The sequence below is a fragment of the Notothenia rossii genome, assembly GCF_949606895.1.
Source record: "Notothenia rossii genome assembly, chromosome: 11".
Taxonomy (NCBI): domain Eukaryota; kingdom Metazoa; phylum Chordata; class Actinopteri; order Perciformes; family Nototheniidae; genus Notothenia; species Notothenia rossii.
Window position 1 is genome coordinate 34,793,929 of NC_136910.1, and position 24,843 is coordinate 34,818,771.

Below are 24,843 nucleotides of genomic sequence, written 5' to 3' on the forward strand. Positions count from 1 at the left end.
CCCTAGTACGTGCAGTTTTGAGATTCTAGACTGCATAAGAATCTCTGAAAGTTAACCATAGTATCCTATTACTGCCTGTCTGAATCTGTATGCTTATTCTAATACATATTTCAGTCTAATGAAAATTTGACAGGACAACAAATTCAAAGATGCAATAACAATTGTGTTCTGCATATCCACCTACATAAGCTATTGGTAATCTATAAATTAAAAAAATCATGATCAATTAAAACAATTAAGAAATAATGTATTTTTACAATGGTAACACGCAGCTGTGCACACACAACTATGCCTTTTCACAGAAGAAATGTTCACATGTCACAGTAGAAAACAGGTGGTGTTAATAATTAAATGAATGCTGACTTATTCACATTTAGCTGCTTGTTTTCATAGTCATAGGGTCATAGGTTTGTGCATGGCGTCTTTTGCTTTAGCTAACTAGGACACTTAAATATAACAAAATCATTGTAAATATAATTATTAACACTTACACAATTGTACATGCAATCATGAGGATCCTACATGATTTACAGTTTATTTATTTTTTACCAGCAGGTAGAAATGATCCAGTCTTCAATACACTTCAAGAAAAGTCTTTTTTTTTAAGGTGGATCTTCATACAAAAAGTACAAAAATATTAAATAGTTTGACAAAAAAACAGTTCTACAGTATATATATCAAATTACAAACTCTGTGTTTTCTGTGACTTAATCAGTCCTTTGCTCTGAAAGAAGGCGTCCTGGCAGGGGTCACGGCCGAGGAAGGTTTTCAGCATGTCCATGCCGTCCTCAGATCCACCAGCTTCCAGGATCACCCTTCTGTACTCTTTTCCAACCTAATAAATATATTTTAAAGTGAGATGTGTGCTTACAAGAAAATGTATATGATATATTGTAATAATCACACCTACCTTTGGATTCATAATGCCTTCCTTTTTAAAACGGCTAAAATAAATGTCCATGGAGTAAACTTCACTCCACAGATAGCTGTAGTACTGTCCATCATATCCTCCAACCAAGTGGCTAAAACTGGCAGTCATATTGGTACCTGAAGAGAACAAACCTTTGTTATTACATCAAATACAGCTGACATTCACAGAATCAATCAAACACAAAGAGCTTTTCTGTCCATTTTAAATGTAACAATGCAAGTATTTATCTTTTATAGAGACAATTGATAAATAAATGCTCTCAATCACTGAGAAAAATGTTAATGCATATATTTCTCTAAATATATGCGTAATAGAAAAAATAACCTTGCAAATCTACTGTTGCTAAAGTAACTACTGACCTGGTGTAGCAGGAACACCCAGGATGTCCTCGCAGTGCTTTGCAAACACCTCAGCTGTATCAGCATCTGGACAGCTGTGTAGAGACTGATCAACTTGACCAAGGACTACCTGGCGCAGGTTCATCAGTCCTGAAGAGGATAGAAAAGTCAGAGACACTTGATTTCTCTATAAATGTTCTACACATTTATTTTTTGAATGAACAGAAAACTCCAGTTTCTCACCGGTATTGGCAACTCTAGATGCAATCAGTTTGTCGAGCAGATTGTCTGGGATTGGGCTGCCGTCCTTGTAGTGGCGGGACATTCTCCTCAGAGGCTCCTTCTCCCAAACCCAGTTCTCAAGCATCTGCGACGGCACCTCCACAAAGTCTGTCTCCACCAGGGTTCCACTGAATTCTGAAAAAGTGGTCTGTAACAAACAGAGGACAATCTCCATCACTCTAATTCATATACAATACTATATTAAACTCACACAAAGCTGCTGATATTCAAAGTGACCTACCTTAGAACAGATCTCATGCATAACATGACCGAATTCGTGGAAATAAGTCTCCACCTCATGGTGTTGGAGGAGGGAGGGCCAACCTTTTCTGGGCTTGGTAAAATTAGCCACCATGGCCGCCACTGGAAGCCTGCGTTTTCCATCAGGTCCCCTGCAGCCGGGCTGCAGTCCAAAGCACGCTGCATGGCCATACTTCCCCTCCCTGGTGGAAGATGAAGTTACACAGTCAGACAGCAGCCTCAATCAGAGCATTAATACTAATGACATTACAAAGATTAAGGGCTATTGTCACCGATAGCCTTAATATTTTGTTATAATTGTGAATGAACTGATTAGAGCTATACGATAGGTTGATCAACAGCAAATGGATCAGCAATTATTTTCCAAATTAAATTAATCCTTTTTCAAGCACAAATGCCCCAGTTAGGGCTTCTGAAAATATGCAGTTTAAAAAAAAATTGGATAATGAATGAAATAAGTTTGGATTTTAAACTGTTGGTCAGACAAATCAAGACATTTACATATAATTGGAATGTTCATAATTGTATGACATTATATAGATGATAAAATCAATCAAAGAATCAAAAACGTATCAGGACATTAATCGCTACACTTGTTAGCTGCAGTCCTACAGTGACACTTTCTTTACCTCGGATGCAAGTCCATGTAGAACTGGCCGATCTCCTCTCCAGTTTCAGTGTCCCGGGCAGAATAAAGCTTGACATTTTCATGCCACACATTAGCGTGTTCCACCTGTGTGAATGTGAGACCCAGCAGCTCCTGGTAGATACCAAACAGTCCCTCTGTCACCACGTCAAGAGGGAAATACTCAATGAGTTTGTCTTTGTTCACAGCAAACTTGCACTGCTCCACTTGATTCATGTAGTAGGGTAGGTCCCAGGCATTGATCTGTCCATCATACTGGAAGCCCTTCATCAAGCACTCACGCTTCTTCAGTGCAAGAATATATTTCCTCTCTTTGATTCCAATGGGCTTTAGTGTTTCATAGAAGGTATCTGTAGAGTTAGAACAAAAACAAGATAAATAAATGTGCCAAAAAGTTTCAAATCATTTCATTATTGTTTTTTTCTATATGTCTAATTGTAAAGCACAAAGTCTCAGTCCTTTCTCAGATCTGGGATCTTGTTTGTATCTAAAACTACTATTAATTACTACTTTTTAAAAAGATCATCAATTATCTCTCGTTTATATGGATTTGTAATACAATAACAAGCCACTGAAAACACTCAGTCTGCCATTTTTCACTTGTGATATATGACACTGATCATGAAGGCTACATGACACCACATAGGAGGCATGAAGTGCAACATTTACAACGTTACACTCAACAGGCATGAGGTGTAGGGTTTCTGTCTAACAGTTGAGCCCACCCATCTGTCCAATGAAGTTGATCTTTGTAATGCAAAGCTGTTAAAAGATGGTCTCGTCTTAAATTACATGTCTTTTATGTGTGCGTGTGCCTGTGTGGTGCAACGTCAAAGCTGTCATACCTAAGAAGTCAGACACATTGCCTGCATTCTTGGCCATGTTAATCTCCAGCACATAGTTCGCATGGCTAGTGTAACCAAGTAAATCTGCAACCTTTGCCTTCAGCTGTATCAATTGTTCCAGGATTGCTGTGTTAACCTGAAATAAAAGAAAGTGGAAGAAAGAGATATGCAGATCAAATAATGGTTACAATTTGAAGAATTTCTATTTTAGTCCTGGTTTGTTTGGCGACACGTGTGGTAACAGCAGGTGCAGCAAAAATATACAGAAGAGCAGCTGGAGTATCTGTTTACAGTGCAGCATAACAAACTCATATTGTTTTAATAAAGAAATCACTCAATTGCTGGCACTCTTCCATGAGAGTTACAGCAAGGGTCTGATTTCAGGCTGCAAAAGTAGCTTTCCACACTGCAGCGTCACGTGAGCAGTGTGCAACCTTTCACCTGCAACTGTGGAGGAAACAGCTCACTGAGGTTGCTTGCTATTGTTTTACATTGTGTTTCACCACGTAAATACTTTTAATTGGCAAGCAGCAGCGGGAAATAACTGGTTTACATTAGCAGTCATTTAATACAGCTACGGCTCCTGGAGAGTGAACAGTAAACAGTACAGCAGATATAAATGAGATGGAATAACTAACGGATATACTAGTGCATGCATGACCTCCTCGGATACCCTTGTGTGTATGTCTGTAATACTATTTGGGCAAGTATTTGTATGAGAGAGAGAGAGTTTGGAGAGGTTATATTTGAGACTTTTAGCATAGTAATTGCAAGTGACAGCACTATTTCTGCAGGTGAACAGTATATGGACGAACTGAAGTTGAAACAGACAGTTCTCACTGGGTTCAGGGAGGTGTAGGAATCACAGATTTGTTATCGGACTCCACTCACGTCTTTACACCTGCTGTGAAAAGCTGTTTCCATCTTCCTCCTGGTCTCAGGGTTATGACACCTCTTCATCAGTGGGAAGTAATGGGGATATTCAAGTGTCACTTTATACCGCCCGTTTGCTGTCTTGTCCAGTCCATCGAGGAAGCTGTCAGCAAGACCACCTTAACAGAAAGTTAACAACATCAATTTAAATCAAATCCGGCAGTCCCCCAGGCTTAGTGTATTGTGTATAGGCTTACCGAGTTCATTCTCAGAAAAAACAAGAAACGTATTGTCCTCATTCAGATTCTGGTTAAACTCTATGGAGAGTTCACATATAAGCTTGGATTTTCTTTTTATTTCCTTTAGAAAGAAAGGGAGTCATCAGGAATTATGTTTTTATATATTGTTTTCAAGTATAGTTGAAGAATTATAAGATTGGGGGGAAAACATATAAATACAGCCAAACATTCAAACCTAAAATTACCAAATTGTTTTCATTATACAAACTCTTCAATGCAATTTATATGGTCAAAATTAAAGCAGCTTTACTAATTAAGTCACTTATTCTTCTTACCTCTTGCATATCTTTAGACAAGTGCAGTCCTTTCCGCTTGCCCAATGTAACAAGTCTGTCTAAGAGCCTCTTCTCTTCAGGTGAAAGGTTATCTTGGAGCTTATTCTGTGAACAAATATTCACAAAAACCCAGATCTTATTTACTCACTTGTAATTATGCTGCAAGTGAGCAAGCTACTCATTCACAGAAAAACATATGGTGTGGGCTTCCACGGAAAAGATCAGATTAAATTACTTTCCCACGCTAAAAAGAGAACCAGTGGTGGAGTCAAATAAGGTTACTGTATACACACTTCGGGCCTTGCCAATTTGTCCTTGGCATAGCTACAGCTAAATGCACCAACCCCTCAACGAGCTTCAAAATCCATGTATTTTACCGTTAACAATACTTTAACACGATTATCGAGTTGACTGGGTGTTTTACTAGCCTAACTCCCCTCATGTCGTGATGTGTATGTTCAAGTGGATGTGATATGAGGCGTACCTGCAGCGCTGTGATTCGCTGGAAAACATCTTCCCTCATACTAATCTCCACGTCAAACTCAGACAGTTTCTTGTCGGCCTCTGTGCTCGCTGCCCGAACCTCTTTAGAAGGACAGACGTACTGGGGGAAATCAAGCACATGGAGCGATGCTAAGGGAACAGAACAGACAAAAAGACAGCATTAACATTGTGCCAGATAGGAAAATGCATGAAGTAACCCATTCTGTTTGTAAAATGTAATCTTCTTAAATGTTTTATGTAAGGGACTGCGGATGGAAATTAGCTCAAAACTAAATCTGGCACTGTAACGCTTGACACATTTGAGTGTTTTAAGTGTTCATTACTGTGCATTGTCCCTGCCAAATAAACGATTACAAAATAAAACAAATAAATGAAAGATGTTATTACATATATTTTTTTCTCAAAAGATCCCATTGAAAGACCAAATCCACACTTTCACACCCACTATGTTTTCAAGCTGAAAACCGAAACCTTCAAAAATCCGTAAAAATAAATTATTGTGTGTTTGTCTGGGACTATTTTCAGCTGGGGTATAATACAAATGTTGTGCGATAATACGTAGATGTACAGTATATTTGACTGAACGTATAGGCTACTTTACTTCATGGTAATAATGCAAAGTGTCACGTCGTTTAACAATGAGGCCCATTTATGTGTTTTATATAGCTTAAGGAAAACAATGGAGCATATTGGCACACGGTTCTTATCAACAAGAAACATGTACATTATCACCAGATTTATACCTCAACACTTACATGCATAATCCAGTTTGGCATGAGCCAAGGCTTTCAGGGTGTTTTCAACTGAAACATGTTCTATCTTTAGAGACCCGATGTCATCATAGACAGCTTTTACTCTGTTTATCAAGCTGTCTGTAGAGGTCCGGATATCATCCGGGGTCAGGTCCCATCTCAAAGCGCGTCTCTTATTTCCTGCCAGGGAGCAGTCTCTGGCAGATATCACAGATCCATTCTGGATGGTGGTTCTCAGCAGAGGATTGGAGACGCTGTAAAACATTCGACTTCTCAGTTTCGACTTTGAATCAGAATTACAGTTCAGATTGAATTTAACAGGTGGCACAAGGCCACTGTAAGCGGTTAATTATTCAAGGTCACACTTGAAACGTGCTCTGCATTTTTTCCATGCTAAGAGGGAGCCTTTTCCCACTCAGGGTCGAGTTTCATAGCATGACAGCGGAAGCCTTTCAAAACAAGATCATAAATAGTAAGGGAAGCAGCTGTGACAAACCACTGCCAAGACTTATAAACATTTCAGCGCTTTCCTTTAAAGAGCAGGAGTGAATGGAGCATTATTTTATCATCCTTTATTATGATTAACAGGTGGTAAATGAAATAACAGCAACCATTGTTGGAGATTTGAGGATGTATATCCTCAAATCTCCAACACCATATAGTAAGTTAATGAAGCAAATCACACCGGTGTTAAATTAACAGTCTTAACATAGGCCTATGCAGAATCATACCTGTACAGCACGCGGCACATAACTCTTAACGCACACATGCCAGCGGTTCATGCGTTCTCCGTACAAACAAAAAGCCCCTTTCTGTTCCTCTTACTGTGGCTCAGTCCAAACCATTCTGTGCAGGGACAGAGAGAGCAGCAGCAGCAGCAGCAGAGTAGGCACCCTCTCCTCTGAAATGTGGAAAAGGCTCCTTGTTTCCGCTTTTAAGGCGCAGGCGCAGAAGATGCGATCAAATCCGACACAAGTCCTCATGACGCGGCGGAACAGACAGCTGGATAAGAGCTCAGGTAGGTGGGCGGGGGGTTCCTTGTGGCATCCTTTGACACAATGTTATTTATAAATGTGATTTATAGTGCTACTTAGGTGATTTGAGATCCTTTCCTCCCTCTCCTCCGGCATGTTTTGCTGCCCTGACAGCAGGTTGTGATTGTTTCAGCCTCACAATCTGCACAGTGGCGATCAGCGGATATTATCCTAAAGACAGGCTTTATGACAAACAACTGCATGCGCCAGTGGTTGTGTTTTCTCGAATGCATTGGATTTAGGCTATTCAATAATAATGCTTGCATAATGAATAAAAACACACATCGTCTCCTGATTACCATCTCCATGATGGTATTACACCACAGCCTCCGCATCACTGCATGTCCGTGTGTCAGTCTATGTTGTCAACACACCGAGGAGGAGTGGGTGAGCCCGAATATAACCCTAGCAACGCATGGCATCAGGGTGATGGAGATATGAGGCAGTGTGTGTTTGTTTGTTTGTTTGTTTGTTTGTTTGTTTGTGTCTGCGATGTATTTTCCTCATAGAGTCTGTTTACATTTTGGTTGCTGAGCCAACCTCTGTGGAACTGCTTCGGTCAGACAGATGAAAAACGGCCATCTTTTTAATGGAGCAATCTTTTTGTTGTTGGTGTGTATAGTATACAATAATAATTTAGCTCTCATCCACCTCTGAGTTGTCTTGGAAACAAGAACCATGCACCGACAGCATCATTTCTTATTTTGCCGGAGTTAATAGAATAACTAAATCAACCTGTTAGCAGCAGGACCCCGGGGCAACAATCTGCTATTGAGCCAATATTGTGGTCATTTCATTTTAGTGAGCAATGGCTGTAAACACAGAGCTCCTTGCGTCCCCTGCAGGGTTCACATTAGTCCATGTGTTATGCAAACTTCTTAACCACTGCAATTTATTAATAACCAACAATCATTTGAGTTGTAGTGAATCTTGAAGATTATTTTGAGGCCTATGTTAATGACTATAACAACATAACCAACACTGTTTAAGAGTTGGTTGGGATTTGACATAATTCAACAAACCATAAAAAACCCATAGGCCTATTTCACCACCACATACCATATATCAGGATTGTGCAGGGACTTTGACTATGAATTAATGTGCCTTGATCAATAATGGAAACCTGTGACTTAGAAAAGGGATCATTTCCGATCCAAAGATCAGCCACTTGAGAGCGCACCTGTTCATATTCAGATAGAAATGTGAACCTGTTTATCAAACTAGTAGGAAAAAGGGTATGGAACATGAGTTTGAAATAATTTATCATGGCATTTATTTGTTGCTGGGTTAGGGTGAGGGTTGAGGCTAGGGTTTGGGTTAGGGTTAGTGAATATTAAGAATCTCAATAGAGATATTGAAGACATTTATTCACTTAAACCCACAAATATCTAGCTGGTGCTCATTGACAAATCGACCTACTATCGATGTTGTATCTGACTGTGAGGTTTACTAGATAACTTTTGTTGACCCTGGATGTTTGCATCTGACCAACAGTTTAACCATAAGTTTATATTGCATTATTTATAATGTGGCAACTTTTAGCTATTCATTATCTTACCATGTGTTTTATAAAGGGCCACCCTATGAATAAATACAGTCATTCTTTTGTGGCTGTCTTTTCTGTTCCATCCCAAACAACTTCCTGTGTGCAGCAGTTTCCAGATAAAAATGGCAGTGGAGAAGCGTCTGGCATTCTCTATTGTGCAGTTCCTACGAGATCAAACACATCACGGTGCTTTGAATTCTGATGAGCAGGAGAGCCTCGAAGGTATAGGCCAACTCGCTGTGCATCTACACTTCACAAATATAGGACAACATGCTTCAGCTTTCAGCAGAGTAATGCTTTTATCTCACTATCCTTATAAAGTGAGAATAAAAGATAAAGAATCACACTAGACTGGGAATTAGGGCATGGTGTTCAGTACTTGTGGTGGTGTGTTTCATCCTATGTAAACAGATAGAAAAATGTCTCACTCTGAATGAGCAGCCAAGCTCTGACTCACCATCCCACCAGAACAATACTGTGAAGACCAATCTTTTGGCTGGCAACTTAAAATCTCACAAATGTTATTTATCTGGTCAACATCTTTCTGTGAATGCAGTTGCCATACAGTGTTTGGAGACGACCTTTAAGATCGGCTCCAGTGACTCCCACCTCGCTGTGCCACAGCCCCTGACAGAAATATTCCTCAACTCCCTGCTTAAGGTGGGTGATGCACCATCCATGACTTAACATATGAAGGAGGTACGATATTTCATCATTATGTATGGCACATAAAAACTCAAAGTCAACACTATAAGCCTTTCTTATGGCAGATATATATTGTCAATATAACTGTTACTACATCTTTGTGTACACCTGTGCATGCTGGCTCACATGCCATTAGGTAATGGCCAGCATATAGAAATCCTTAATACAATGAGTTACACCTGCTTTTCCTCCTGTTAAGGTCAACATCTCTTGTTTACAATTCAGTCACTATTCACTTAGAAGTAATGACTCTTTTATTTGACATTTACTTAGAATGACAATATTACCATACCAGAGACCTCCCCATCTCCAGAAGACATTGAAAGAGCGGAGCAACTTAAAAATGAAGGTAAAGTCAAACGTTAATTGTTACTATAACTAAAACTTTGCATTCCTCTGTAGCCTTCCTGGTAGCACCACAAAGTGCTTGTGCTCTGATAAAGAAAAATAATACAGAAGAGGTTACTAGGTAACTAGAAGATAAATATAGAGACAGTATGCCTATAAATGAAATTCTGATGATATCCATGACAACATTGAGACCTTTACCATGAATATATCTTACTGTTGATATCACGTTCATCCCAATATGAATTATTATTTGTACATCAATTGTTGATACATTTGCATCATTTATTTAAAAAAGCCATGACAAAAAGCAAAACTGTGATGCATCTATTATAACTTTGGCAAAAAATTCTAAACAACATATTTTTTTCCAACCCTAACCCCTACCCATTTTATTTTCAGGGAACAACCACATGAAAGAAGAGAACTACAGATGTGCAGTGGAGTGCTACACAAAGGCCATTGACCTGGACCTTAGAAACGCTGTGTACTACTGCAACAGGTCTTTACAACTTCAAGCAACAGGATTTACTATCAATGTTCTCCACCTAACTTGTACTGGTTTACATATTATATACTACAGCACACAAGCACATTTGAACAGGAGAACTAAATTGTTGATTAAATCCCTTCCTTGTGTTATGTATGTACAACGCACAGTTATAAAGTTAAGCATGGGTTCTGAATGTAACCCTCTGCAGGGCGGCGGCTCACAGTAAACTTGGAAACTACACAGAGGCAACTGGTGACTGCGAGAGAGCCATTGGGATTGATCCTACCTACAGCAAAGCCTACGGGAGGATGGGGTGAGTTTAATGTTAGGCGTTATTAAAACAAGGATTTTTCTGTCTCAATGATATTTCAAGGTCTGAGAAAATGCGGTCTGTGTCTTTATTTTGTGGCTGCAGTCTGGCTCTGACAGCCATGAACAAGTATCCAGAGGCAATCTCCTTCTTCAAGAAAGCTTTGGTATTAGATCCAGATAATGATACCTATAAATCCAACCTGAAGATAGCGGAGCAGAAGCAGAAAGAAGCAAGCAGCCCAGTGAGTAAAAGCAAGCTGTCTTTACCTAATTTTATTATGTAACATTAGTTATATCCCATCAAAGCTTACATACATATCCGAGTCATGTTTATTTTGACCTTTTTAATGTGCGCCACAGATAGCTGCTGGATTGGGTTTCGACATGGCTAGTTTAATCAACAACCCTGCCTTCATCAGCATGGTGAGTCTGAATGTATGCACTGCACATAAAGCCTGAGAGGTTAGCGCTGTTTAGCAAACATTTGTCCTGGAGACAGGTGTTGTATGCTTGTTTTGTCTCTTTGAAGGTTAGACCAGATTCTTTTGTCCTAATTAGCCCCATGAGTGACAGTTAGCCCATTAATCAACTGGATTATTGTGGAGGGGAGAGCACAGTCCCTGGGTTTCTGACAGCGCGGACTCGTTAAACGATGACACAAGGGAATGTCTGCCAGGACAAGAACGCTTCTACAAGCATACCAGAGTTTACTGCAGCAACAATGACAACATACATCTAAATCATCTGTCCGTATACAGCTGTACCGCACTAGATAATCAGAAATGAATCGTCCTTTTAATACATCTATGAAAAACTAGATTTTTGTCCACAGGCTGCAAGCGTGATGCAGAACCAACAAGTGCAACAGCTGTGAGTGTCAGAATGAATTGTTGCCTTCAGAGTAAAGTGCAGAAGAAGCATGATTTGACTCCCTGTCTCTGTGTCTCTGGGGGTCAGTATGTCAGGAATGATGTCTAATGCAGTCGGGGGTCCTGCAGCAGGAGTCGGGGGACTGTCGGACATCTCCAGTTTGATTGAAGCGTAAGTACATAGAAATAGATGAAAATACTTTTGCTTGTTTATTATTCACTGTCGAGAGTTTTGAATGAGTTCAACATATTTAAATATAAGACATTAAAGTAGTTATTCAAAATGTTACAGTCTGTACGACAAATATAAAACTACAGGAATCCATTTGAATGGTTCCAGTCTAGTCTAACTATCTACTGGCACCATTTTTACATTTGTGGTACAATCCTGAGAGTGATATAGATCTTCTGATATAACTCTTGACAATAAAAAAATGGGCACATCTCTGAAACAATGTCATATTTATATCTGATTCCAACGGGGCATGCTGCCCACTGAGGGTCAAAGCCAGTTTGTGGTGTTAGAGTACTTTCCGGCATGTATCAAGGGAAATTTGATGCAGGAGCAATGCACCTCAACAAACATTTTTCAAAACGACCTTATACACGTTGGTGGAGGCTAAAACAGAATTTAATAACTCCCTAAATTGAGGTGACATTTTCAGACCACAAACCCCTTAGATATTGAGAAGCAGTGGCTCTGTTGATAGTACTTTTTCCCACGTAGCTCAGCGTCAGAATACTTTTACTTATGTCAACAAGGTGAGGAAATAAGGCTTTTATCAAAAAGGAATTTCTTCTACTGCATATTAAAAACTAAGATATTTCTCCTCTTGCTTTTTGTAAGCTATTGTTTTAAACACAGTTCTCTGGTTGGTCTGTCAGGGGTCAACAGTTTGCGCAGCAGATCCAGCAGCAGAACCCCGAGCTGATCGAGCAGCTGAGGAACCACATCCGGAGCCGCTCATTCAGCGGCAGCGCGGAGGAGCACTCCTGATCTGATAAGGTCTTTATACTTTTAAACCAAATCTTAGCTGCCCGTATATAAATATATATATCATTAACATGTATTATTTTTATATTCCAGTCTCACATTTTTTTCTCCAAGGAAGGGCAACCATATGGCGCGATTACAATCTCTACACCCATTTCTTGAAATCAAATCCCCGGCACAGCTGGAACGAAGGGACAAGGATCGGGTTGAAGGCACTTTACTGTGAATAAAAACTCTGAGGCGGAGAGAGGTGAAGACCTAGAGACTGGACCATGAAATGAAGCATCCTACACATGAAGGGCAAAACACATTTGAAACACTTAATCACAAAAAGAGCCAAGAAGCTTGCTTTTACATCCTGCTGAAATTGTGTTTTATATGTGCTGAAAATACTGCCCGCTTCATGTTATGAGTTAGGGATCATTCTGTTTATTCATGATACTTAGAGAGTAGGGAGGACTGCAGGAAACATTCAGCGTGTGTTCATAGAAAAACACACCAGGTTTATATTGCATCCAGTTCAATATTATTTTTGTAGACAGCATAGGCTCTACTTGTGTATTGAAAACACGTTGGACTCACATCACTGCTTTTCAACAAGTACTACTTAACTGTTGATTAAGACAACAATGTAATTGTATAGCAGTGTTTGCAGCCTGCATTATGTTGTTATTGCACTTTAGCAAAGATTAAATATACCCCCTTTAAGCATATTTAATTGTTCATTAACTAGAGTACTAAGATTGATCATTTTGCATGCTCTTAAATCTGGTATTTGAGATCAGATGCTTTATGGAAACAAATAGGTATATGCTAGGGCAGCACAATGTTTTGTCCAAAACATGTGAATAAATGTCTTGAAATCCAGCAACGTGTTTCACTCGTGCTTTTTTGTGATTGTTATACACTCACCGGCCTCTTTATTAGGTAGGCTACACCTTGCCAGTACCGGCTTCAGAACTGCTTTAATTCTTAGTGGCATATAGACTCAACAAGGTGCTGGAAACATTCCTCAGAGACTTTGGTCCATATTGAGATGATAGCATCACCCAGTTGCTGCAGATTTGTCGGCTGCACATCCATGATGCAAATCTCCCGTTTCACCACATCCCAAAGGTGCTCTGTAGGATTTAGATCAGCAGACTGTGGAGGCCATTAGAGTACGGTGAACTCGTTGTCCTGTTCAAGAAACCAGTTGGAGATGATTTGAGCTTTGTGACATGGCGTGTTATCCTGCTGGAAGTAGCATCAGAAGATGTGTGCAATGTGGTCATAAAGGGATGGACATGGTCAGCAACAATACTCAGGTAAGCTGTGGTGCCAAGAAAATACCCCCACACCATTACACACCCACCCCCAGCCTGAACCGTTGATACAAGGCAGGATGGATCCATGCCCTCATGTTGTTGGGTCAAAACCCTTCTGTCCAAATGTTGCAGCACAAATCGAGACTCATCTTCTTTATTCCAGTTTGGTGAGCCTGTGTGAATTGTAACCTCAGTTTCCTGTTCTTAGCTGACAGGATTTCTCCCGTAGAACTGCCGCTCACTGGACGTTTTCTCTTTTTTCAGACAATTCTCTGTAAACCCTAGAGAATGTTGTGTGTGAAAATTCTAGATCAGCAGTTTCTGAAAATAGACCAGCCCACCTGGCACCGACAACCATGCCATGTTCAAAGTCACTTAAATCACCTTTCTGATACTCTGTCTGAACTTCACCAGGTCGTCTTCACCATCTCTCCATGCCTAAATGTAGACTATTGAGTTGCTGCCATGTGATTGGCTGATGAAATAGGTGTACCTAATAAAGTGGCCAGTGAGTGTATTATGACTTGTGTTAAATCTTTACATAGCGGGTTATTACGGTGGCCGACAGGTGCAAAGTTTACAACGGCCCAAAACACTTCCATTAGTAGAACGCTTTCCAGCATAATGCTAATATAAAAACACACATTTGCCAAACAAATGCAAATCAAGAAACATCTCCACCAACTACACAACACATTGCAGCATTTAGAAACAATCACCAACATTCGCACCATTTACAAAAAGTGTTGCATAAACAAAGGATTGCAAATACAAAATGCTGCAAGAAAATAAAAAAAACACGGAAACGGAGAAACTAAAAAGTGATGCACACAGCTGGGACCGCAGCACGTGTTGACAGTCACTGCGCATGTTTCGTCAAGTTGCGTTCCTCATTAGTTTATTGGCCCTTGCAGTGCGTTTGTATTGGCCGTAGTAAATGCATTCAAAATATACCTAACCTCCAGAGAATCCTACCACCAACGAGTTTTTTGTAAAATGTCTTAAAAGTAATATCTTGGTCAATTTACTTAAATGCTCGGGGCTTAACAGGTTAATGTATTTATCACCTTAGTATGTTTGGCAAATATGTGGTTTAAAATGTCCAAAAATCCCTATAACAGATCTTTAAGAAAATATGCTCAGTGCAGTCAACAAAGGCTCCATAGAAAGCCATAGGAAATCAAAGATCACAGAGATTTTATTAACATTTATGCCCATTTACATTATTAATTTCAAAGAAAGTGATTTATATTATACACAATTCATTTTAAAATACAGTAGTATCCCATCAGGTTGCAAAAAGAGTGAAATGTGAGCTTCATGTGCAGAATCCCAAGGTTGGTCCATTCATATCTAAAATGCAAAAAAAGCCAAATAAAATGTTCTAGCACTCATTGTTGGTGTATGGGCAGACCACACACACTTGTGCGATGTCATCGTATTCGTAGGTCCTCTTCAGAAATGTGTCTGTAAGTCTCAATCCGGATATACTCTGAAACAAAAGACGTAAAGATTATAAGAACAGCAAGAACAGCACGAGCATATGAAGCAACACTTTTCCTAAAGGTTTGGATCGTACCTGCAGACCCTGGACTGAGGAGAGGAGGATGAGGGGCAGAGAGAGGAAGGCTCCAGGACTGAGCTTCCCCAGCTGTCGCCCTGACACCCCGCACCAGTGGATGGACCGGGTGTTCATCATCTCCAGCTCCAGGTCCATCGTTCTTTCACTGCAACATGAGAACGCTGTTGGGTCATGTCTCTTTTTCTCAATTATTCTTTCATATGTTGGGCCGGGGATTTTTACCTGCAGTTGGTGATTTTACAGATAATGTCAAAAGGTTCTTCAAGGTTGACGGTGTCAGGAATCATCTCTAAAGACAGTCTGATGTCTCCATACCCTGGAGCCTGGAGAACACAGATAGAAGCATTACAGAAATAAAGATAATACAAATTAAAAAATATTAAAATAAATAATTTCTTTCTCCTGTGTTGATGACCTCATAAAGATGACCAACGTTTTTTTTTTAAGGATAATCTTTCAATGCTTCTTAAATAAAAAAATATTTTACGAAAAGAATTGCAATTGTTTTGTTGTTGTAATACTCAATTCAGCCACAAGAGGCTGACGGTTACCCCACTACTCCATGTTCTACAAAAACACATTCATGTTCTCACTTGAAACATGATCTTTATGAAAATGATTGAAATGTAAGTAACTAAGAAAGATTTTAACCATAACCCTAACCTACTAAAATAACCCAGATAAGGTTCTTTTTTAAATCAGACTTAAAGAATGGATGCCATATTTGTTCACTGGATGTTCTGAATGTTGGCAATAGTGGACAATAAATAAAAGAGTCCTAATACCATTCTTTGCAGCTGACTGGTCTGTAGCCTCCCTCTCTCCCCGAGGTTGGTCTTCCACACGATGTCCAGCTTCCCGATCACCGTCACTCCCTTGATGACTCCAGCTTTCTCTGCATACTCCGGCTTTGGTTTCAGGCAGTACAGGTACTGCCGCGTGTCCATGGGCTGCAGGTAAGACATTTTCCCAAATGTGGACTCTCTGGAAGTTAAAAGATCGGTTTGAGATTTGAGTGTAAAAAGCTGATGTGGTATACCTTAACAATAAGGAATATACATGTAAAGCTGATTTTACCCTTCATCTCCCCCTGCCACCGTGTTGAGCTCGGTGACGTTGTACATCATGGAGGGCTCCAGGGAGACCTTCTCCATGAACATGGGAGAGGTGGTGATGTTCTGGATCTGAGCCTCCAGGAACACTTCATCTGTCTGCAGCGGAGAAGCCTCCAGTCACTTACTCATATGTGTTGCTCACCATCAAGCACAAACACGTTATCTCCAAGGTGAACTGAGCAACATGTACACTATTATCGGGTATTAAAAGGGTTAGGCTTGTGGAAACCCTACTGTGCTAAAGGACAGGTCCACGTCTGTTCATGTCTCATTCACACACCCATATGTTCATTTCAACAGTTGTCCTTTTCCTCCTGCACATAATGATATAAATCAAACGATGCCTTTGTAGTCTATACAGAGTTATACAAAACTGTATCTCCCCTCTGGGATTAATACAAGTTGATCTTAAAACAAGTGTGTAAAGTTATTTATATAATATGACTCTTGTTTTACTATCCCTCTGTTGCAGCTTGGCAGGAATAATAAGGGTAAAGGTGTTAACTATACTATGACTTACCCACATGATTGAACTCAGATTACTGAAGCCTTATATCAGTGTCAAAGTGACACAAAAGGAATGGTTTTAGTCCATTGGATTTAAAAAAAAGTATGAACAGGAGGAATGACTATAACCAGCTTTAACTCTTTGAATGTACACATGAGCATGTGAGCAATGTTTTTAAGATAACGTGAACATATCCTTTTAACTACTTTAAGTGTTGTGAGAGTCATAATTAATCACATGTATTTAACTAACATTAAACATATAAACTAAAATAACATAAATGTAATTGTATTATGTTTGCTCAGTGTACCTTTGAGGACATTGTTAGTGCAGTGCTGAGCAGCGTGAGTACAGTAGGGGTTGCACAACCAGAGTTTCACCAATCCACAGGTCATAAAGAGGTCTCTCAAACATCAACTCGTTTTTTCATTGATAACTAATAACATCTCATTTCAATATGAAAATGCATTTAATAAAAAAAAGGTAAGATACTTACCTAAAGTGATATGACTTGAACTGTTTAACCTACATCTAAGATAATTGGTTCTGGTGTTTGAACAGGATTGTGGGCAACTAGTTGATGCTTTGGAAAAGTATCACTCAGTGGTCCAAACAACGCTCACATTTTGAGTGCAACCTCTACTATACAGTAAGATACAAGGAGAGGGAAGCAGAGATTAGTTCATGCCTTTACAATCCATAACATAGGAAATGAATCATAGCCTGTTCTGAGTGAGGTTCATGTTAAACCACAGAGCTTAGCCTCTGCTCCATGCACAGCCATTCCAAAACAAACCTGAAACCTCACGATCCATTACCAATAATCAGATGTACTTGCTTCATTAACTCAAACATTGTAAAAGAAAAGAAAGAAGGAAATCTTGCTTTTATAATCCATGACCGTAGCAACTCAATCGGCCTGTTGCTTTACACCTTTAACCCAGCAATACAACAATTAATATCAAGATTCAAAGAATTTAGACACCCTCATTACCGTCTGCGATGTTATCTTGATACATAGAAAAATAAGAACAATCATAGAGCATCATCATCATTTCCCCAATGATTAGACACTGTATAATCAGAGCAATCCCCACCCACCACAATTTAACACCACAAACTTCAATTAAAAGTCAAAGCCCTGTGTAGGATGAGTTTGCAAGAAAGCATAAGCTACCAAAGAAAGGGCAAAATAACAAAAATGGAAAGTTCATGTCAAGGTTTAATGTGTCTACAATCTAGAAGGGCTTTTATCATTTTTAGATGACTTTCCATTCTTCCACTTTGCGCCTTTCTATTGGCTGCAGAAAGTCTGCTGCACCAAAAGAGGATTAGAGAAAGCTAATGTTCAGCGATGAAAACAGAGGGAACATTTACCACAGAACTGAGGTCACTCTAATGGAGAAAATAAAATACAAGACATAATAAACAAATGAAGTTACATGCCAAAGATGATGACAATGAATAATAGCACACCACTAATATAAAAAGCTACTGGTATGAGAATGAGAAAAATGAAAATGTTTGTTGTCTCTGAGGAAAACGCTTGATCTCCAGCTCTTCAAACATTACACAATTATATTTTTTACATTTCTGGAGGTACAAGGGTTTTCCAGGAGACATTCTTATACTAGCTGCCCCCATTAGCACATAGTAATGATCCGTGCTAAAAATAAAATATGATATGAAGCATGTTGTATTTGCTACAGCTGTCATACAGCACAGTTCTTCTATTTGCAGAATGGTAACAGATATACTCAGCGTGTTGACAGGAGCTCTACATGTTATGCTGTGCTGGTTGTTGAAAGCGGCTAACTTACCTCTGCATTGTAGAACTTTGTCTTCACATCCAGCGGCTTCAAAACCTGATTGAGAATAGATTGCAAACTGAATGCTGTTGTTTTGTCACACTGTAACTCCATTCGGCGGAACAATAATCAATATCCGTGGGAAAAGGACTAATCAGACTGAACGCTAAAGAAGGGAATGGCGTTTGAGCTCTGACACTGGAGATATGTCTTAAGGGAAGGGAATGGCGTTTGGAGAGTTACTTCACAAACTGAGAGACTGCAGGACACTAAATCCACAGGGAGGATGGTAATTGCATTCGCCCTGTTGTCGGCCTGTGACATTTCTCAGGTCTCCTCCAAGCTTACACAGGAGTTTTCCAAAGTCTGTCAGCTAATGAGAACGCTCAAATATAACTCACCTGGAATTTGAAGAACTTCCGAAAATAGAGCTTTTCCCCGTACTGAGTGGTGTAGCTGACGGCGCAAACTAAACTGGGAATAGGAAGAGAGGAAAGAGACGCTTAGAAGAGAGAAACCTATGTTAGATGATTGAAGGTGCAAAGGAGGGTACATACTGGAAAACTCACATATGAGTTCCAATTTCTTTGACTTCATGGTGGATAACATCATCTATGCAGGATTCAGGTTTGAGTTCTGCCACGGCAGAGTTTGAGGCGGAGAGGTTGAGCCTCTGTGAGCTGGTCTGTAGATCAGCCTGCAGGAGGGGACATCACAGGTGGGTCAAACAGGAGGGGGAATACAACGTGCTGGAGATCTACTTTTACAGTACCTTCACAAGAATGTCCTTCACTACTTGGATGCTGTCATTGTGCACACTTATGTAACTGGAGAAGGTCTCACCCAGGAAAATATTTCTGTGTAATGCAGAGAGGTGGAAAAGTCAGATATTTTCACTTCAAAACAAACAGGAAGTGATTGAATGATTCTCCAACAGTTGATCAGCATTTATTACCCAAAGTTCTGCGGTAATGTGAGCATCTCTCCCAGCATTAAAGCCTCCGCTCCTTTGATGGTGGACGGGTCCTCCCTCATGAGCTGATCAAACAGATCCCCTACGGAGGGAAGAACACACAGCGTGTATACAGCCTCTGTTGATGAATATCGCTCAACATCATTATCCCTGGGCCAGAGAGAAGCAATTTAGCCAACAAACAAATAGGACTAGGAATTTGGTCAAAATGCAATATGGACAATTTCAATATCTCAATCACAGTAAGCACAGTATTATTTAAAGGCTAAATGTGTGTTGAAATATCTGATGGAAGAATTGTAGCGCTGCAGAGAGGTCCCAACCTACAAACAACCTAATAAACACCCTTTCTACAAAAGACAAACTATGATGATGATGAGGATGATGATGATGAATGATACTGTGAAGAAACATTTCAGAAATAATGATTCGCTCTAATATCGCAGAACAAACCACAATTGTAATATAAGTCCAAAAAGTGATTTCTTTTTGATTTGGTCGTTGAAAAAAACGTATGAACACTTATTAGAAGGATAGATGGATAGAGATAGATAGGCACGTTATTGATCCCAAACTGGCAAATGACTTTGTTGCAGCAGCAATGTATTCAGGCATTAACATGTTCAAATCTTTAAAGGTGGACTTAAACCACAAATGATACTCAAAATAAAATGTTCTTGATCGTTTAGATTTCCACAATATGACAGTAGCAGAAAACATATACATATGGTAATATATGTTTTTTATAGTTGTGTACAGTAAGTAGCAGTTGTGCCAAAATGATAGCAATTACTTATAAATCGCACCAGATGATTTTTCAAAGATTTTAAATTTGAGTTTGATGTTAATTCAAGGGACAAGTCATACCTAGTAATGTAATATAAAGTATATTCTGTTATACTTCAGAATCAGATCAGAATCAGAAATGGGTTTATTGCCAGGTAGGTTTCACACGTACGAGGAATTTGACTTGATGTCACGGTGCATGAATGTGACCTAAAGATATGTGAAGTCACACACCTGTACTGGATGCAACATCCACATATTTATGTTATTTGTGCATTCAAATGCAAGTGGTTGCAAATGTATCAATAAAATAAACTTGAATGTGTTTCAATGAGCTGCCAAAATCACAGTGCGTGCAAACCTGTCTGTTTGTGGACTGTGTACAAAGATAAGATGTAGACACAGCTCTGACACAGTAAGGTTTTTTAAGGGATATATACAGTATATATGTTCTTATAAAGGTTTGAGTATTCTTTGCACAGCAGGGAGGATCACAGAGAGAAACACAGCACCTCTGAAGATCAGGTTTCAAACAGTCTGAGCCTGAAGGCGTGATATTTGGTTCAAATGTCACATAGATCTAATGCTGTTCCAACTGACTCATTAACACGACTAATACAACAATAATACTATCTCTACTATTGCTTCAACAATAAGAGCATCAGAAAGAGTCTGCAGGAGGTAAAGGTACTGTATGAGAGCAAAGAGTCATAGATTGATGTTTCTAATGTCATATTCAACTCATTTATCTTGGTGAACTTGTGACCTAAGATGAGTCCTCACTTCATTTCTACTCTTGTATAAATAGCGACCCCCTTAGAAGGGTCATAATCATGATGTATGCTGTGTCATGACTTCAGTTACCAGCTAAAACATTTCTCCTTGCTGTCATTAATCGGAGTGGAAACAAGCAGTGACGCTCTCAGGAGGCCTGCCATCTAAATGTGGGAGAAAGTTCTGAGAGTGTAAATCTATAACAGTGATGGTTTCCAAGATAGAGAGGAGGTCGTGTGGCTCGGGTCAGTTTGGCGACACGTGAAGCAACACACACGCTGAAGTGATCCCGACCTCCTGCTGGATCCACTCCTCATAGCCTACGTGTACTATATGTACAAATAGTCATCCTGATAGTCAATAGCACAGTTGTATTATGTTTTGTCTATTCTGTACTCAAGTCCAGAGAAAGGTTTTTTCTATTTGTTCCTTGTCTTTGCTTAAGGACACTGACATATCAACCACAACAAGTGAAAAGTAGGAAATTCACTGTAATCTAAAAATCAATAGATCGACAGCCCTGTGATCCTCATCCAATGAAGCGATGAAAACCCCTTAGCTAATGCAGGTATCGTCCCTCCTGTTGCCTTTAAATCAGGGGTGTCAAACTCAAGGCCCAGGGGCCAAATCCGGCCCGTGACTTCATTTTCTGTGGCCCCACAAGAGCTTGCAACTAATATAATATGTTTATTATACGGTTACAGGCCGATTTACAGAAGCACGTAGCATGTCCCACAATGCATCTTAAATTTTTAATTTTTCTCAGAATTTGCCTTTTTTTTCTTCAAAATATGCCTTTTTTCTTAGAATTTGCCTTTTTTTCAAAATGTTACTTTTTTTTCAAAATGTCACTTCCTTTTTCTTCCTGAATTTGGCTTTTCTTTTTAGATCATTTTGTGACATTCTCACTGAAAAGACTTGCAATTATTTGCCCTAGACTTCTTCTTTCAGACGTAGTTAATTATTAAGTTATTACCCTATCCGAAAATAATCCAATGCAGAGGCAATAATGTAATATAATACGTTATTTTATATATATTAAATATTTATATATGTATTTTTATATGGTCTTAAAGTTACAACCGGCCCTTTGAATGCAACCATAATGTTAATGTGGCCCGCGATGAAATTGAGTTTGACAACCCTGGTTTAAATGGTGGTACCACACAAATAAGCCTGTTATAATTTGCCCCCTTCTGCTATAGATCTGTTAAATGGAGAATTCAATTAGAATGATTGTGTGTCTCTGAAGCTACTCAGGCTTACCTGGCAGGTCTCGATCTTCACATGTCACAGGCAGGTTTGTGAAGAGTGTTGGTTTTGTTAATCGCATCACTGTAAAGTAAAGGGACATCGGTTAGGGATTAGACGTATTTCGCTCTTATTTGAAAGTCATCTCTACCACTCAGATGAACATATCCTGGTGAAATGACTAAAGTACTAATTGTAGGGTAATAATAGGCAATTGTCCTATTATAAGCAAAGAGGCAGATTACAATTTCCAACACAAGAAGACAACCAAACAGCTAATGTATTTTGGCTGTAAAGCATAGAACAACAATTGTTGCATTGCAATTTATCAATTTAGCTTGGACATGGTTTGTTTTCTAGGGAATCCACACATAATTGTAAGGGTGAATGTTTGACTGTAATTTGATAATCATGATTTACTGGTCACGTACATTTCAGCAGCTGTCAGCTTATAAAGATAAATTCAACTGGATCCATATGCATGATCTGGGTTCAGTATTTATTTATTCTATCTTTTCTTCTTAACACACATTTAATGGGTAAAAAAACGGAATCAGATTTATTGGCTAAGTAGTTTCCTGACACATCATTGACTGTCAGTAACCTTCCAAGTAAGTACTAATATACATTGACAAAAGTATATACGCTTACATACAGACACATATCAAAGATAACAAAGCTACGGAGTGTTTCAGGGCGTAATTCACTCATTCATCAGATAACATTATTGCACTTAGCTAAATTAGCTAACAAAAACGTCATAGCTGGTAATCTGGCACGACTCTTGCTCTGATACATTGCTACAGAGTGTATTTCGATCTCAGCAATGAGGTCCAATAGCAACACACACTTCACTAGTTAAAGATACACCTGTCATTGACTACATGGATTGCATGCTATCTGTAAAAGTGTTACTGTATCAGCTAGCGCTATTAGCAGCTGATAGCAACAACAAATGAAAACCAGGCATTGAACTGGGATATTTATGTCCACTTTTTACCTATAAAACAACGTCTAGACTCGCTATCTTTAGGATGTTGTAAGAAGCTTAAAATACCTTTTAAGGCGAGGAGGTGTTCCTGTTTCGCTTGACTTACATCCATTTTGACAGAGTGAATGGTCTTTTCGGGAAGAAGTTAGCTCCTATGCTAGCTGGTGAACTTTGACCTTACAGGAAGCGGCTTTCCTTGCTCGTCTTTTAGTTTGGGAGAACCTCAAGATGAAATGCTGCCTCTAGCAGCCAGGGACGGTAACTACAACAACATTAACTTTTTAATAATTCTAATATTATAAAATATATAATTAAATATAATCGTTTTGATTACATTTCGTATTTAAATGTTACGTTCATTTTATTGATATGATGTGTTCCAAGGAATGCTATTTGATAGTATATGTTCCATAATGCAACCCAAGAACACATTGTTGCCTTTGGCATGACAAAAGTAGACACTGTATTATCCATTATTTCATATTATTATTTTCTATTGATATTTTTCTACATCTCTCTCATTTTACACATGCTGTGTCACATTAGGCAAGTGCACACAGTTTATTTATAAATTACAACATAGAAATTGAGCTTGGCAGCAGCAATGTAAACAGCATGGACTTAATTGCTTTTGTTCGCCTTTTTTCTCATCATGTTACACTCAAAATGTAAGTAATAAGTATATTTACACAGAAAAGTGACAACAGTTATGAGCTCAGAGTTTAGGATATGGCAGCATGTCAAACTGAAAAAAGTGCTGCTAAATGTAAAAAATGCAACTGTCATTTTGACTGGCTTTGTGTCTCCTTGAGATGTGAAGTTAGGTTCTTTTGTGTGTTCCTTTTGGGACTCTTTGTTGCATGTGTTTTGTTTCTATGTTTTTTATTGTCTTATTGCATCTTATTTTTTAACTTTTTTTATTATGAAGCACTGTGAACTTTATTTCTGTGAAAAGTGGTATAATAAATAAACGTATTGTACTTTATTCTGCTGCTCTACACTGACCTCTAGTGGTAAGATCCTGTATTACACCAGGCTTTAACAACACTGCAGTTTAAATTATAAAAGTGACTTATTATTTATACCGAAAAAATCCAATACCTACAAAATCACACTGATAAGACTATTTAATGATTAAACTATATACTTATATTATTTAATTTATAACATATAGATAATTTACATCAGATATAATAACATGCCATAATAATAATAATAATAATAATTGGCCTGAAAATAATCAAACTAGAGTGCAGAAAGCTCTGTCTTGGGTTGATTATATATCTTATCAACCCAATATTTGGTTTGATTTAACACCCTATGTAACTCAAAAATGATTAATTATTGAAGTGTAATCATTAGCTACTAACATGCTGGATCACATGCATTGTTTTTTAATGTGTCATCAATTACTTTCTTTTTTTTCAACACAACCATGTGG

General features: G+C 38.9%; 3 protein-coding genes across 8 annotated transcripts; 1 reads left to right on the forward strand and 2 right to left on the reverse strand.

Annotated features, from left to right (window-relative positions):
• Positions 1–230: 230 nt before the first annotated feature.
• nln (neurolysin (metallopeptidase M3 family)) lies at positions 231–7,018 on the reverse strand. 2 transcript variants are annotated; one of them, XM_079657254.1, is made up of 13 exons: positions 6,832–7,018; positions 6,010–6,260; positions 5,235–5,383; positions 4,751–4,855; positions 4,434–4,536; positions 4,195–4,355; positions 3,304–3,439; positions 2,442–2,808; positions 1,793–1,994; positions 1,513–1,699; positions 1,291–1,419; positions 911–1,047; positions 231–835 (listed from the first exon to the last, which is right to left on the reverse strand). In XM_079657254.1, the coding sequence occupies exons 1-13, from the start codon at positions 6,987–6,989 to the stop codon at positions 683–685; spliced, it is 2,238 nt and encodes a 745-aa protein (XP_079513380.1). In that variant the 5' UTR covers positions 6,990–7,018; the 3' UTR covers positions 231–682. The 2 variants fall into 2 exon arrangements, with proteins under 2 accessions (XP_079513380.1, XP_079513381.1); XM_079657255.1 differs by having other exon boundaries at positions 6,738–6,878.
• sgtb (small glutamine rich tetratricopeptide repeat co-chaperone beta) lies at positions 6,889–13,174 on the forward strand. 4 transcript variants are annotated; one of them, XM_079657258.1, is made up of 12 exons: positions 6,889–7,024; positions 8,693–8,808; positions 9,143–9,246; positions 9,565–9,640; positions 10,042–10,141; positions 10,341–10,445; positions 10,548–10,686; positions 10,805–10,867; positions 11,277–11,314; positions 11,402–11,485; positions 12,199–12,319; positions 12,401–13,174. In XM_079657258.1, the coding sequence occupies exons 2-11, from the start codon at positions 8,709–8,711 to the stop codon at positions 12,308–12,310; spliced, it is 921 nt and encodes a 306-aa protein (XP_079513384.1). In that variant the 5' UTR covers positions 6,889–7,024; positions 8,693–8,708; the 3' UTR covers positions 12,311–12,319; positions 12,401–13,174. The 4 variants fall into 4 exon arrangements, with proteins under 4 accessions (XP_079513384.1, XP_079513385.1, XP_079513386.1 ...); XM_079657259.1 differs by having other exon boundaries at positions 6,946–7,024; positions 8,696–8,808; XM_079657260.1 differs by lacking the exon at positions 6,889–7,024 and adding an exon at positions 7,413–7,427 and having other exon boundaries at positions 8,696–8,808.
• Positions 13,175–14,789: 1,615 nt separating this feature from the next.
• Positions 14,790–23,615, reverse strand: trappc13 (trafficking protein particle complex subunit 13). Of its 2 annotated transcripts, XM_079658636.1 has the most exons (13): positions 23,469–23,615; positions 22,427–22,495; positions 19,583–19,682; positions 19,400–19,484; positions 19,197–19,324; positions 19,029–19,101; positions 18,640–18,684; positions 18,197–18,214; positions 16,274–16,407; positions 15,982–16,180; positions 15,419–15,519; positions 15,194–15,341; positions 14,790–15,106 (listed from the first exon to the last, which is right to left on the reverse strand). In XM_079658636.1, the coding sequence occupies exons 1-13, from the start codon at positions 23,512–23,514 to the stop codon at positions 14,999–15,001; spliced, it is 1,254 nt and encodes a 417-aa protein (XP_079514762.1). In that variant the 5' UTR covers positions 23,515–23,615; the 3' UTR covers positions 14,790–14,998. The 2 variants fall into 2 exon arrangements, with proteins under 2 accessions (XP_079514762.1, XP_079514763.1); XM_079658637.1 differs by lacking the exon at positions 18,197–18,214.
• Positions 23,616–24,843: the final 1,228 nt, after the last annotated feature.

Bases quoted from the DNA above. Each gene is read 5' to 3' on its own strand.
- nln (XM_079657254.1), bottom strand. From the start codon at position 6,989: ATGAGGACTTGTGTCGGATTTGATCGCATCTTCTGCGCCTGCGCCTTA. The intron at 4,856-5,234 runs GTACGCCTCATA...ATTTGTTCACAG, and splicing joins AGCGAATCACAGCGCTGCAG to AATAAGCTCCAAGATAACCT. The intron at 3,440-4,194 runs GTGAGTGGAGTC...CTTTTATTTCAG, and splicing joins TTCACAGCAGGTGTAAAGAC to GTTAACACAGCAATCCTGGA.
- sgtb (XM_079657258.1), top strand. From the start codon at position 8,709: ATGGCAGTGGAGAAGCGTCTGGCATTCTCTATTGTGCAGTTCCTACGA. The intron at 10,446-10,547 runs GTGAGTTTAATG...TTGTGGCTGCAG, and splicing joins AAAGCCTACGGGAGGATGGG to TCTGGCTCTGACAGCCATGA. The intron at 11,315-11,401 runs GTGAGTGTCAGA...TCTGGGGGTCAG, and splicing joins AACCAACAAGTGCAACAGCT to TATGTCAGGAATGATGTCTA.
- trappc13 (XM_079658636.1), bottom strand. From the start codon at position 23,514: ATGGATGTAAGTCAAGCGAAACAGGAACACCTCCTCGCCTTAAAAG. The intron at 19,485-19,582 runs GTAATAAATGCT...TGCATTACACAG, and splicing joins ACATTACCGCAGAACTTTGG to AAATATTTTCCTGGGTGAGA. The intron at 15,107-15,193 runs GTACGATCCAAA...CTTTTGTTTCAG, and splicing joins CCTCAGTCCAGGGTCTGCAG to AGTATATCCGGATTGAGACT.